Below are 14,375 nucleotides of genomic sequence, written 5' to 3'. Positions count from 1 at the left end.
AGATAAGATACCTCAGATTAAATGAAACATTCCATTCTCTCTGGAAAACACCATGACAAGACGCAGAAAGCTCCGTGGTACCAGCTAGTGGGCTACACGCATTCCAAGCTGATCTTAATAGCCAAGTTGCGTGTCTGCCAGAAGTCAGTTGTATTTGTTCCCCTCCTTGTTTATACCACTAGATTAAATGAGTGTGAAAACCAGCTGTTTCACTAAGCTTACTTCTTTGGAAAGACCGGATAATGGCAATTACTTAAGAAAAAGCAAAAATAAAAACTGCTACAAGAAAAAGACTGGCTTTGGGAGGAACAAAAATGAAGTGCTGTGCACTTACATTGTCTATATGATCTTCCTCTTTAGAGAAATCAAAGCAAATCAAAGCAAATATCACAGAAAATGCATATTCTAAGGTTCATTTTATTTATTTATTATTTTACTGAGGTCATATTGGCCTATAACATTGTGTAAATTTCAGGTGTACATTATTATATTTCAGCTTCTCTATAGACTGCGTCACGTTCACCACCAATTGTCTAGTTTTCATCCGTGACCATACATATGTGCCCCTTTACCCCTTTCTTCCTTCTGCCTCCCCCTTCCCCGCTGGTAACCAACAATCTGTTTCTCCTTATCTATGTGTTTGTTTATCTTCCACTTGTGAGTGAAATCATACAGTATTTGTTTTTCTCTGAGTGATCTAAGGGTAACTTAAAAAAGATTTAAAATCTCAACCACACAGATTGTGTAGACTCACATTCCCCTGCTTCTTCCCCTAAATATAACTAAAAATCCTAGAAATTACCTACCAGACAAGAACAAAGGAACTTTAAAAGATGGAATGAAGAAGGTAGACTGGTTAGGATTCTCTGGACTTGAGGAATTACCACATGATAAGTTCCGTGGGATTTCTTTTTATCTCCCATATACCCCTATAACAGGCACTGAAGAGGCCTACACACACACACACACACATACAAATCAAGATATAAGTCTGTTCTCTTCAGCCAAATGACCAGGAACATGCAAGCCCTACAGACCTAGTAGGATCCCCGGCCCCTCTGCACAACCTGGGCCCCAGCAACAGTTTCATCAGCTAGCTGCAGGAGCAGCAAGAAGTCCCAGTGCCTGATCCACCAGCAGCAGCAGCAAGAGGAAGTCTCTCGCTGTCCCAGCCCCTACTTCACAACCAGGGCATTGGCTGACAGATCAATCCACTCAGAAGGGCAGCATTAGCAGAGTCTTGCATCTCCCCACTCGCCACTCAGTGGCATAAGAAAATCCATGCCCAGTGGTGTCTATATCTGCCTCTCCCATTCTGCAGAAAGTGGCCCAGCTACAGTGGGTGTCTGTGGAAGCTTTCTGTCCTTGCAGACAACACCATCAGGGATTGAGTAGGAGCTCCAGCAGTACCAGAGGTATGAAGATCAGAATAACATTGCAAGGGCTCTGAAAACTAAGCTGCCATTAGAACTAAAACCTACAAAAGTAGGCCAGATCTATACACTAAGCCTAACAGGGTGACCACCTGCTAAAATAGAAGATTTAAATAAAATCAAGACTCTCTGAACATGGTAACTAAAATGTCCAGACACACTGAAAATCATACCGAAAGCCAGGAAAACCAAAGTCTGAAGGAGAAAAGATAATCAACTGATACCAATACCAAGATGAATCAGATGTTGGAATTATCTGAAGGATTTTAAAGCAGTCTTCATAAAAAGGCATTGACATTCCAAATTCTCTTGAAACAAATGAAAAAACAGAATATCTCAGAAAAAATAGTGGTTATAAAAGGAACTAAATGGAATGAAAAATATAATAACCATTATAAAAGACACACTGAATGATCTTAAGAGCAGAGCAGAGATGACAGAGGCATTCAGTGAACTTAAAGACAGAATTCACTTAATCTGAACAACAATTAAAAAAACACACTTAAAGAAAAAGAACAGAACCTCAATCCCTGTGGGACAATAACATATCATATGATTACCAGAAAGAGAGGAGAAAAACTGTGAGACTGAAAAAGTATTCAAAGAAATAATGGTTAAAAACTTCTCAAATTTTGTACAAGACACATATCTACAGATTTAAGAAAGTGAGTAAATTCCTAATAAGAAAAATCCAAAGAAACCAAAACCAAGATATACATTTCTGAAAGCTGGACAAAGAAAAAATCTTAAAAAATAGAGAGAAACATACATTATATATTGATAAGAAAGAAACATCAATTTGAAAGACTATGGATTTCTCATGTGAAACCATGGAGACCAAAAGGAAGTGACACAATACTTTCTTAAGTGCTGAAAGAAAAGAACTGTCAATCTCAAATTTCACACCCAGTGAAACTATCCTTAAGGAATGAAGAAGAAACAAAAGGCATTCTCAGACAGAGGAAAACTAAGAGAATTTGTTTTTGCAGACTTGCCCTTAAAGAGCGGCTAAAGGAAGCTCCCCAACACAAAGAAAATGATAATAGAAGAAGGTTGAGACCTTCAGATAGAAAAGAACAATAAGGGCTGGCCTGGTGGTGCAACAGTTAAGTGCGCACGTTCCACTTCTCGGCGGCCTGGGGTTCTCTGGTTTGGATCCGGGTGCGGACACGGCACTGCTTGGCAAAAGCCATGCTGTGGTAGGCGTCCCATGTATAAAGTAGAGGAAGATGGGCATGGATATTAGCTCAGGGCCAGTCTTCCTCAGCAAAAAGAGGAAGATTGGCAGTAGTTGGCAGTAGTTAGCTCAGGAGTAATCTTCCTCAAAGAAAAGAAAAGAAAAGAAAAGAACAATCGAATAGGCAGAAATAGAAGTAAACATAATAGACTATCCTTCATCCCATGAGTTTCTTTAATCCTATTTTATAATTGAAACAAAAATTATAACACTATCTCATGTGGTGATCAATGTCTGTAGAAGAAATACTTAAAACAATTATACTAAAATTGGGCAGGGTAAAGAGACCTAATGGATGTAAGGTTTCTGCACTTCACTTGAAGTGGTAAAATGTCAACACCAGCAGATTATGATTAAGTATGTATACATATGGTAATACCTAGAACAGACACTAAAAACAACAAAAAAAAAAAACCCAAAGCAATATATTAAAAACATTATAAATACATAAAAATGGAACTCTAAAAATATTTGAGTAATTCATAGGTAGGAAAAAAAAAAAGAAACAGAAGAACAGGAAATAGAAGGAACCAGTAGAAAACAACAAAAAGGCAGACTTAAGCCCTAACATATCAATAATTACTTTAAATGCAGATGGTCTAAATCACCAATTAAAAGACAAATTGGCAAAATGGACAAAAACCATGGTGACTACAAGAAACTCCTTTCAAACATAATGATACAGCGAAGTTGAAAGTAAAAGGATAGAAAAATATACATCATGTAAACATTACTCAAAAGAAAGTAGAAATAGCTATATTAATATCAGATAAAGCAGACTTTGGAGTAAAGAAAACTAATCACCACCACCAACAGAGCTTCAAAATACATGAAGCAAAAACTGATACAGCTGAAAGAAGAAATACACAAATTACAGTTATAGCTGGGGACTCAAGTATCCTACTCTCCGCAATTGACAGAACTACTACACAGAAAATCCACAAGGATACAGAAGAGCTGAACAAGACCATCAACCAATAGGATGTAATTAACATTTATGGAACGTGCTGCCCAACAGCAGAATACACAATGTTTTTAAGCACACACTGAACATTCCCCAAGACAGACCATGTTCTGGGTCATGAAGCAAACCTTAAATTTAAAAGAATCAAAATCATATTGAGTATGTTCTGCAATGTACATAGTAAAGAATTTAACCTTACTTAAAGAGAGGTCTGGGTTTTGTCTTCATCTCCAGGGAAGTAATCTCTACAAAGAGTGTCTTTGTTTATGTGGGGCCACGGCCACCAGACATTCTAATAATGGGATTTATGTTGGAGGCTTTGAGCCATGTGGCAGGAATTCTCCTCTGGAGAGACTGAGACTAAAGGTATCAGCTCTACCTCCTCAAGGGCTGGAAATTATAAGTCAGCTACATGGACAGCCAACAAGGAGCCCCAATAAAAATTCTAGATATCAAGGCTCAGGTGAGCTTCCCTATTTGGCAATACTCCATGCATACTATCACACACAGTTGATGGGAAAAGTCAGCACTGTCCATGACCCCACTGGGAGAGGACAACTGGAAGCTCTGCATTCAGAACTCTCGCAGGCTCAGCCCTATGTACTTCTTCCCTTGGCTGATTATAATCTGTATCCTTTTGCTGTAATAAACTGTAACTGTGAGGATGACAGCTTTCTCTGAGTTCCAGGAATCCTTCTAGTGAATTATCAAAGCTGAAGACGGTCTTGGGAACACCTGAAATTGCAATTGGTGTCAGAAGTGAAAGACTCTCGTGGAAAGCTCCCTCTAACTTTCACATGAGACCATAATGGAATCAAACTATAAATCAATAAAAGAAAGACAAGAGGAAAATTTCCAAACACTTCCAAATAACATTTCTACATAATCCATGGGTGAAAGAGAAAATCTCAAAGAAAAAAAATTGTTAAAGGATTATAATGACATATATATATCCTCTATATGCAGGGATATATATATATATCTATCTAGAGAACCTAAAGAACTCTGAAAATTCAACAGTAAAAAACCAATCAGATTTGAAAATGGGCAAAAGATATGAATAGACATTTCAGTGAAGAGGATATACAGATGGCAAATAAACACATGAAAAGATGTTCAACATAATTTTCCATTAAGGAAATTCAAATTAAAACCACAATGAAATATCACTATCCGCCTATACTATGGCTAAAATGAGAAACAGATATAACATGAAATGCTGGCTAGGATTCAGCGCAACTGGGGACCACTCATACATTGCTGATGGGAATGTAAAATGGTACAACCATTGTGGAAAACAGTGTGGCAGCTTACCATACCACCCAGCAATTACATGCTTGAGCTTTATCCCAGACTTATTTACACACACAAACTTTTACATGAATGTAAGGAACATATATATATATATATATATATACATATGTATGTTTATGTTCATATATACGTGTGTGTGTTCATTACATTCATGTACTATATATATACATGAGACAGAGAAAAAAAGTCAATCTCAAAAGGACACATTTTGCAGGATTCCATTTGTGTAACATTCATGAAATAACATAATAATATAGATGTAGAACAGATTAGTGGCTGCCAAGGGCTAAGAATAAGGGAGGATGGGTGTAGCTATAAAGAGGTAACACGAGGGAGTCATGTGGTGATGGTACTGTCTAGCATTTTGACTACTGCAGTGGTGATACAAAGCTCTATGTGATAAAACTGCACAGAGCTATACACACACACACAGACACATACACAACTGAGTGCATGTATAACTAGTGAAATCTGAATAAGTTTCTATGGATTGTACCAATGTCAATTTCTCAGTATGATATTGTATTGTAGTGTGTAAGATGTTAACATTGTGGGAGGCCAGAGGAAGGGCACATGGGACGTCCCTGTTCATTTCTTTGCAATCTCCTCTGAATCTAAAATTATTTCAAAATAAAAGTTTTAAAAAAGAAATCATCACACCTATGCAAAAGGAAAGGCCTGGCCAGGCATCAAAAATTGATAAAGGAATGACATCTTTAAATGAAAACAAAACACTTAGGAGAGTATGTATCAGTTTTCCATGACTCTGTATTGATTTCTTAGCGCTGCCATAACAAAGTACCACAAACTGCTGGCTTAAAACAATAGAAATATACTCTCTCACAGTTCTGGAGTACTACAATGAGTCACAGACGTCATCAAAGACCTCTAAACTGTAGAATGAACCTGCTCTTGGCCTCCAGGACCCTACATCTTCCTAGATGAACTCCTTCCTTCTGAATCATCCCTCTGCCATCTCTACCTCCTCAATGTAGTAATTTTCTTTGACTTTCCCAATTTCCAATCAATCTTAGTTTTCATAAGTATTCCATTAGAACATCTATTCACATGTTCTTGATCCATTGAAAATGTCTTTATAACACTTTAAAAAAATGTATTCCCATCACCTAGCAAAGCAAAACTTGCATGATTTTTTTAAAAAAGATAAGAGGGCTGGCCCGGTGGTGTAGTGGTTAAATTTGCATGTTCCACTTTGGAAACCCAGGGTTCCCAGGTTCAGATCCTGGGCACAAACCTACACACTGCTCATCAAGCCATGCTGTGGTGGTGTCCCACATACAAAACAGAGGAAGACTGGCACAGATGTTAGCTCAGTGACAATCTTCCTCAAGTAAAAAGAGGAAGATTGGCAACAGATATTAGTTCAGGGCCAATCTTCCTCACCAAAAAAAAAAAGAGAGAGAGAGAGAGAAAGAAAAGACAAGAAAAATTAAACATTCTGTTGATTGCATCCTTTGATGAACAGAAGTGTTTAATTTTTTTTAAAGATTGGCACCTGAGCTAACATCTGTTGCCAATCTTTTTTTTCTTTCCTTCTTCTTCTCCCCAAAGACCCCCAGTACATAGTTGTATATTCTAGTTGTGAGTGCCTCTGGTGGTGTTATATGGGATGTTGCCTCAGCATGGCCTGATGAGCGGTGCCATGTCCACACCCAGGATCCAAACCAGTGAAACCCCGGGCTGCCAAAGTGGAGTGTGTGAACTTAACCACTCGGCCATGGGGCCAGCCCCCAGAAGTTCTTAAATGTGAGGTACTCTCATTTGTCTATTTTGCTCTGGTTACCTGTGTCTTGGTGTCATATCCCAGAAATCAGTGCCAAATCCAATGTCATGAAGCTTTCCATTTTCTTCTAGGTATTTTATAGTTTTGAGTCTTATATTTAGTTCTTGATCCATTTTGAGTTAATTTTTATGTATAGCATAAGGTAAGGATCCAACTTTATTCCTTTGCATGTGGATATCCAGTTTTCTCAACAGTGTTTATTAAAGATAGTTATTTCCCCCATTGAACGGTCGTGGCACTCTTGTCTAAAATCATTTGGTCATATATCTGAGTTTATTTCCAAGCTCTCTAGTCTATCTCAGTGATCTATATGTCTCTCTGTATGCCAGTACCACACTGTTTGATTACTACAGCTTTGTAATTAAGTTTTAAAATCAGGTTTTCCCTCCTAATCCGTCTAAAATAACCTTACCAGCCCAACATTCTGAGCAGCTGGCCTACTCCTTGAACAGCTTCCTGCTTCCTGATCAATGCTCACTCACCTGGGCACCTTCCTCCTGTCACTTCCCTCACAACCATCCAGGGCTCCTTCCCTTGCTCCAAGGAGGAGATCACAGCTGGCTTACAAACAGAAAGTCCTGGTTATAAGAAAAGAAATGGAGATCAGGTGGAAATGGAAATACCCCAATACTGTGATTTAAAATTGATTTTAAAAAATAAACTATAGGTCAAAATGGTACTTGATAAGGTCTACAGAAGAAAGGAGAAAGGATGAAATATTCATATCAGGTAAACTCAGAATCATAAGAAACAAAGCAAACAAATAGGTAAGAAATGTTATTTAAATTTATTTAAGCTTTCTCTCTTTATTTTGCTATGAGGAAAAAAGAAACTTCCTGAGATACTTATTCTCAGATATTTTTCAATGTTAAATATTTTCCAAGTCACAAAGTTCTTAGAATGTAACTTTCAAATGCAAACTGTTTAAAAGAGAGTACATTTGTTGTAGGAAATGGAAGTGTTCATTTGAGCTGTAACTAGTGACACTTCTTCATCCAGCCCATCATGACATTAATTAGGAAAACTAAAGAGGTTCACATCCAGGACCCATATGATTAGTTTTAATCTAGGCTAGTACACCTGCAGCTTTAGTACGGTGCAGAGAAACAAAAGAGAAAGCCTGGTTTCTTTGACCACATCGTGCTTTAATGGTACAGAATTCCAATTCTGCTCCTGAATCATCCGGAAGAAAGTCAGTTATAAGAAAGGACCAGAGGAAGGTGTGAGGATGAGGAAAATGAAGGTGCACATCCATTTAGCTGTGCTCATTTCTACACAAAGAGAAAATTCATCTAGTTATTTGAAAGGTAGCCCTAAAATCTATAGGGGAGAAAGCAGAAATTCCAAGAAACAGCTTCTGAATTATTAGAGGCAGCTAACTTTACCCAGTGAAACCAAGTTGCTGTAGTTCTCCAACATCACGTCTTTGTACAAATTCCTCTGCGCGGGGTTCAGGCACTCCCACTCCTCCTGAGACACATCTATAGCCACATCTTGGAACATCACCAACCCCTGAAATGGCAAATCGCAGTCATGTTTTTGAAATTATAAGAAACATTTTACAAAAGGAAGAAGAGGTGCTAAAGGAGGCAGTGCAGGAAAGCACGGGATAGTGAGTGTTATACACTAAGGCTGGGTGACACGGGCGAAAGAGGAACTTAAGGAGACTGAAGCAGAGTGCCTACGTGCTCTTAAACAATTAAGACACATCCTCTTGCACAGAGTGGAAAACTTCTGTTTATCAGTCATCTAGAAATTAAGAAAATAAGCAGAGATTTCCAACTAAGTTAAATAGTTGGAAAATTTGAATCTTTCCAGAATATCTTACAAAAATATCCATATTGAGAAAAGGACTTGAAGATTTTTTTTCATCATTATGACTATCATGTCAAAACCATTTTTACTTTTCATGCAAATTCTTACGTAAACATCTGGTGCAGATTGTATTTTCCCAAAACGGACAGAGCAACATCTCCCACCCCATATGCTCTTCTTCAATGTAATCTTGCCCTGCCCTCTACCCACCCACCATTGGTGTGGGGTCGATGTCCTCTGCCCTCGAACCTGAACCTGGGAGAACACTTGTGACTTACTGAACTTGTAGAGTATAGCAGAAGTGACTATGTGACTTGTGACACTAGATTACAAAAATGTCTCATACTTCTGTCTTACTCTCTTGGGACGCTTGTTCTTGAAGCCCAGTCACCATGCTCCTAGGCAGCCCAAGCAGCCCATGGAATAGCTCATGTGAAAAGGAAGGACAGCCCCCAAACCGCAGCCCTGACTGAGCTCCTAGCTCACATGCAGCAACAACTTGCAAGCAGGTGAGGGAGCCAGCTTGAAAGTGGATCATCCAGCTCCCAGTCAGGCCATCACAGCTGATCCCATGTCAGAACAGCAGTGAGCCATCCCTACTCAGTCCTGTTCAGACTGCAGATTTGAGAGCCAAACTATGATTATTGTTATTTTAATCTACTAAGTTTTGGGGTGGTGATGTAGCAAAAATAGTAGCTTAACATCTTTTTTCCTTAATTGGTAGCATAACATTTGATCTTATAAATAAAATATTTAATCAGTCTCATAAACTTGGACTTCTATGGTGGACAAAATCTCTCAGGTCTTTTCTAAGGCATATATCATTCCACTTTTTGCAATTACACCTGGGAGAGCTTACCTGTTATCATCCAGCACTCTTCCTTGTACACTTTCCATGTTCCTAAGTTAGAGAATACTGATGTAGAATGATCCAGACTCACATAGACGTGACCTAAGTCTAGCATATCCAGTTCAATATAAAATTTGGTTTTGTAACTGGTGCTCATTTATTTCCTGGAAAGACCTTCAATCTTTCTATATGGAAGCACCAATCATATCTCCACCAAATCCTAATGCCTCACAAAGCAAAACGTCTCTCCACCCAGTGAGATCAACCTACACCAATTCTCATAATGTCTAATTGAAAAACTCAAAATTGTGGAGAAGTTCAAAGTTTCCCATGTGTAACTGATTAATCATTTTCCCCTGAGGACACCATTTCCTGGGAGGATATCTCAGGTGTGTGGCTGTTTTTCCTCCTACAATCTTCATACCACTGTCCTCCCTGCCCCTTTGCTTGTATCAGACAACTGTCCCTCAGTCTCTAAAATCTAATGTCATCACTGCATCAGACTATACTATGCATTCTCTCTCCCTGTTGCAGTGACTTGTTGACATCCAGATTTCTGCCCCTCAGGAATTTTAGCTCCTGGCTCAGTGTCCCTATCTCCAACACTACTGCTACCTTAATTCTCAGTGATTCAAATATCCACATACCTATTCCTTCTAGTATCCTGGCCTCCCAGTTCCCTGACTTCCTCTCTACTTCAATGATCTTGTCTTCCACCATAGTTCACTCACTTCTTATGTCACTACTCTAGACCTCATCAGTAGTAGTAACTGCAACATCTGCAAAATATCGAGTAATCCTTCTCTCTGGTCACCTTTATGCTGTCACTCACCACTGTCATACCTCTTCTCCCCTTAAATTCTGTGTTCAGCTAATCACCCAACTTTACAATCACTCCCAATGTGAACTCTCCCTCTAGAGGGCCCAGAAATAAACCCACACATATATGGTCAACTAATTTACAACAAAGGAGCCAAGAATATACAATGAGAAAGGACAATCTCTTCAATAAATGGTATTGGGAAAACTGGACAGCCACATGCCAAAGAATGAAACTTCACCACTGTCTTACATCATACACAAAAATCAACTCAAAATGGATTAAAGACTTGAAAATAAAACCTGAAGCCACAAAACTCCTAGAAGAAAATATAGGTAGTAAGCTCCTTGACATTTGTCTTGGTGATCATTTTTTTGCGTGTGTGAGGAAGACTGGCCCTGAGCTAACATCTGTTGCCAATCCTCCTCTTTTTGCTGGAGGAAGATTGTCGCTGAGCTAACATCTGTGTCAAGCTTCCTCTGTTTTGTATGTGGGATGCTGCCACAGCATGGCTTGATGAGCATGTGTAGGTCTGCCCCCAGGAACTGAACCTGGGCCACCAGAGTGGAGCACACGAACTCAACCACTACACCACCAGGCCGGCTCCCAATGATGATCTTTTTGAATTTGACACCAAGAGCAAAAATAAATAAGTGGGACTACATCAAACTAAAAAGCTTTTTCACAGCAAAGGAAACCACCAAGAAAATGAAAAGGCAACCTACAGAATGGGAGAAAAATTTGCAAAACATGTATCTGATAAGGAGCTAACATCCAAAATATGTAACTCATACAACTCAATAGGAAAAAAAAAATCTGATTAAAAAATGGATAGAGAATCAGAATAGACATTTTTCCAAAGAAGCCATACAGATGACCCACAGGTACACGAAAAGGTGCTCAACGTCACTAATCACCAGGGAAATGGAAACCAAAACCACAGTGAGATATCACCTCACGCCTGTTAGAACAGCTGTTATCAAAAAGACAAGACATAACAAGTGTTGGTAAGGATGTGGAGAAAAGGGAACCCCTGTGCACCATTGGTGGGAATGTAAATTGGTCCAGCCACTATGGAAAACAGAATAGAGGTTTTTCAAAAAATTAAAAATAGAACTACCATGTGATCCAGCAGTTCTACTTCTGAGTATTTATCTGAAGAAAATGAAAACAATAACTCAAAAGATATCTGCACTCCATGTTCACTGCAGCATTATTTACAACTGCCAAGACGTGGAAACAAGCTAAGTATAATCCTGCCATTTGCAACAACATGGATGGACCTTGAGGCCACTATGCTAGGTGAAATAATTCAGAAAGAAAAAGACAAATACCATATGATCTCACTTATATGTGGAATCTAAAAACAGAAAACAAAAAGTCAAACTTATAGATACAGAGAATAGATTGGTGGTTGCCAGAACTGGGAGGAGGTGGGTGGGTGAAATGGATGAAGGTGGTCAAAAAGTATAAACTTCCAGCTATAAAATTAATAAGCCCTGGGGATACAATGTACAGCATGGTGACTATAGTTATTAATACTGTACAGTATATTTGAAAGTTGCTAAAAGAGTAGATCTTAAAAGTTCTCATCACAAGAAAAAATAATTTTAAGTATGTGTGGTGATGGATGTTAACTAGACTTACTGTGGTGATCACTTCATAAGTGACAATATATATATTAAAGCATTATGTTGCATACCTGAAACTAACATAATGTTATGTGTCAATTATATCTCAGTTAAAAAAAATCCCTATCTTTAGCTTACTGATTTGAAATGTCACTTTTATCACAGGTTAAATTACCGTATTTCTGGATGTTCTATTCTGTTCCCTTGATCTATTTATGCTCCAGTGCCATAATGCTTTAAGTATTATGCTTTACATTATGTATAATTATAAGTAATTATCCGATAAAGCTAATTTCTTTTCTTCAGAAGAGATTAACAGAATCCAGAGTCAACAATATACAATGTTTAGTATATAATAAAAGATTAATAGAAATGATTACTAGTAAAGATTACTAGAAATGAAAAAAAGGAAATGTGACCCATACTCAAGCAAAAATCACTTGGGCCAGCCCTGGTTGCTTAGTGGTTAAGTTTGGTGTGCTCTGCTTTGGCAGCACGGGTTCGGTTCCTGGCTGCAGACCTACACCACTCATCTGTCAGTGGCCACATGTTAGCTCAGGGTGAATCTTCCTCAGCAAAAAGTAAAGAAAAGAAAAGAAAAGAAATCACTTAATACAAAATATCCACAAATGATTCAGACGCTGAAATTAGCAGACAAAGACTTGTGAAATTTAGGTATTTTAAAAAAGAACCAAAGGCAAATCCTGAAATTGATAAATGAACTATCTGAAATAAAAAATTAGTTTGATGGGATCTATAGCAGATTAAACACAGTAAAAGAAAAGATCACTAAACTTCAGGACAGGTCTCTAGGAATCACCCACTGAAGCCCAGAGAAAAAAGATTCAAAAAAGAAGTGAACAGAGCCATAATGACCTATGACCCAAGTTACATAAATACAAAGAAACTACACCTATGCTCATTATAATAAAACTTCTGAATACCAAGGATAAGGAAAAAAATCTTAAAAGCAGCCAGACCTTCTCCCCCAAAAAAGATACATCACACAGAGGGGAACAACAATACAAATCAAAGATTAATTCTCATTAATAACAATGGGGGCAAGAAGACAACAAAACACTATCTATAAAATGCTGAAAAAAAGCTGTCAACCTATAATTCTATAGCCAACTAAAATCCTTTAAAATGAAAGTGAAATAAAGTTTGGGGTATTTTGGTTTGTTTTTGAGACCAAAAAAATAGCTGAGAGGATTCTTCACCAGAAGCTATGTCCTACAAAAAATGTTAAAGGAAGTTCTTTGGGTGGAAAAAAAATTGATACTAGGTAAACATTTCCATCCACAGGGAATGAAGAGTGCCAGAAATGGTAAATTTGGATGTGAATAAAGATATTATTTTCATTTCATGATTTATTTAAAAGATAACTGACTATGTAAAGGAGAAAAAGCATGTGTGGTTTAAACATATTTATAAATACAATATACAACAATAATAGCAAAGAAGATGGGAGCGGGAAATAGAAGTATTCAGCTGTAAGATTTCTGCGTTATATGTGAAATTGTATAAAATTACTGGAAGACTCTAGTAAGATTGTTTCTTTAAAGGCACACTGGATACTTTAGAACAAGCCCTAAAACAGTAAAAACAGTACAGCTAATAATGCTATGATGGAGATAAATGAAATACTAAAAAATACAAGACTAATCTAAGAGAAAGCAGGAAAATAGAAAAAAAAGGAAGAAAGAAGGGATGACAAGATGATCGATTAAAACCTAATAATTACATTCAATTTAAAGTCAATCTAGAGGTCAGCAAACTTTTTCTGAAGAGTCAGACAATAAATATTTTAGGCTCTGTGAGTCACATACAGTCCCTATCACATATTTTTCTGTTGGTTTATCTATTTATAACCCTTCAGAAATGCCAAACCATTTTTAGCTTGAGGGTGATACAGAAACAGGCTGTGGACTGGCTGTGGCTGGCATGCTATAGTTTGCCAGCCCCTGGTCTAGATACTTGAAGGCAGAGAGTGTCTGACTGGATAAAAAAGTAGAATCAAACTATATGGTCTTACTTGAGATATAGTTAAAGCAGGTTAAAATAACAGGATGAAAAAAAAGATATGCCATGAAACAACAGTAAAAGGAAGCTGAAGCAGTTACACTAATGAAGAGAGTAGAATTCAAGAAAAATAATATCACCAAAAGGAATATTTCATGATAAAGGGGTCAAATCATCAAGAAGACAGCAATCCTAAATATGCATGTACCTAATAACAGAGCTTCAAAATACATAAAGCAAAAACTGACAGAACTGTAACAGACGAATTCACAATGTTTCAACAGTTCTCTCTCAGTAATTCATACGCCAAGTGATAAAAAATCAGTGAAGACACAGAATAGTGTATCATCACTACAAACAACTTGACCTAACTGATAAAAAGTCTACCCAATAACAGTATAATACCAACTTTTTTTTCAAGTGCACATGGAATATTCACCAAGATAGTCCACATTTTGGGCCATAAAACAAGTCGCAATAAATTT

The 14,375-nt window shown here is 37.7% G+C and overlaps 1 protein-coding gene across 9 annotated transcripts in view; it reads right to left on the bottom strand.

Moving 5' to 3' along the window:
* Positions 1–14,375, bottom strand: part of ZNF461 (zinc finger protein 461) — a 37,745-nt gene that overhangs the window by 3,583 nt on the left and 19,787 nt on the right. For 6 of the 9 annotated variants that reach the window (XM_070224274.1, XM_070224279.1, XM_070224275.1 and 3 more), the window contains 2 exons: positions 8,138–8,264; positions 7,235–7,330 (listed from right to left, as the gene is read on the bottom strand). In XM_070224274.1, coding sequence (XP_070080375.1) covers positions 7,235–7,330; positions 8,138–8,264 — 223 coding nt within the window. Of the gene's footprint in view, positions 1–7,234; positions 7,331–8,137; positions 8,265–9,426; positions 9,469–14,375 lie in introns of all 9 variants that reach the window. The other 3 variants (XM_070224280.1, XM_014733284.3, XM_014733291.3) reach the window with 1 other exon arrangement.

Source organism: Equus caballus, chromosome 10 (genome assembly GCF_041296265.1).
Source record: "Equus caballus isolate H_3958 breed thoroughbred chromosome 10, TB-T2T, whole genome shotgun sequence".
NCBI classification, from domain to species: domain Eukaryota; kingdom Metazoa; phylum Chordata; class Mammalia; order Perissodactyla; family Equidae; genus Equus; species Equus caballus.
This window is presented reverse-complemented; position numbering and strand designations above follow the sequence as displayed.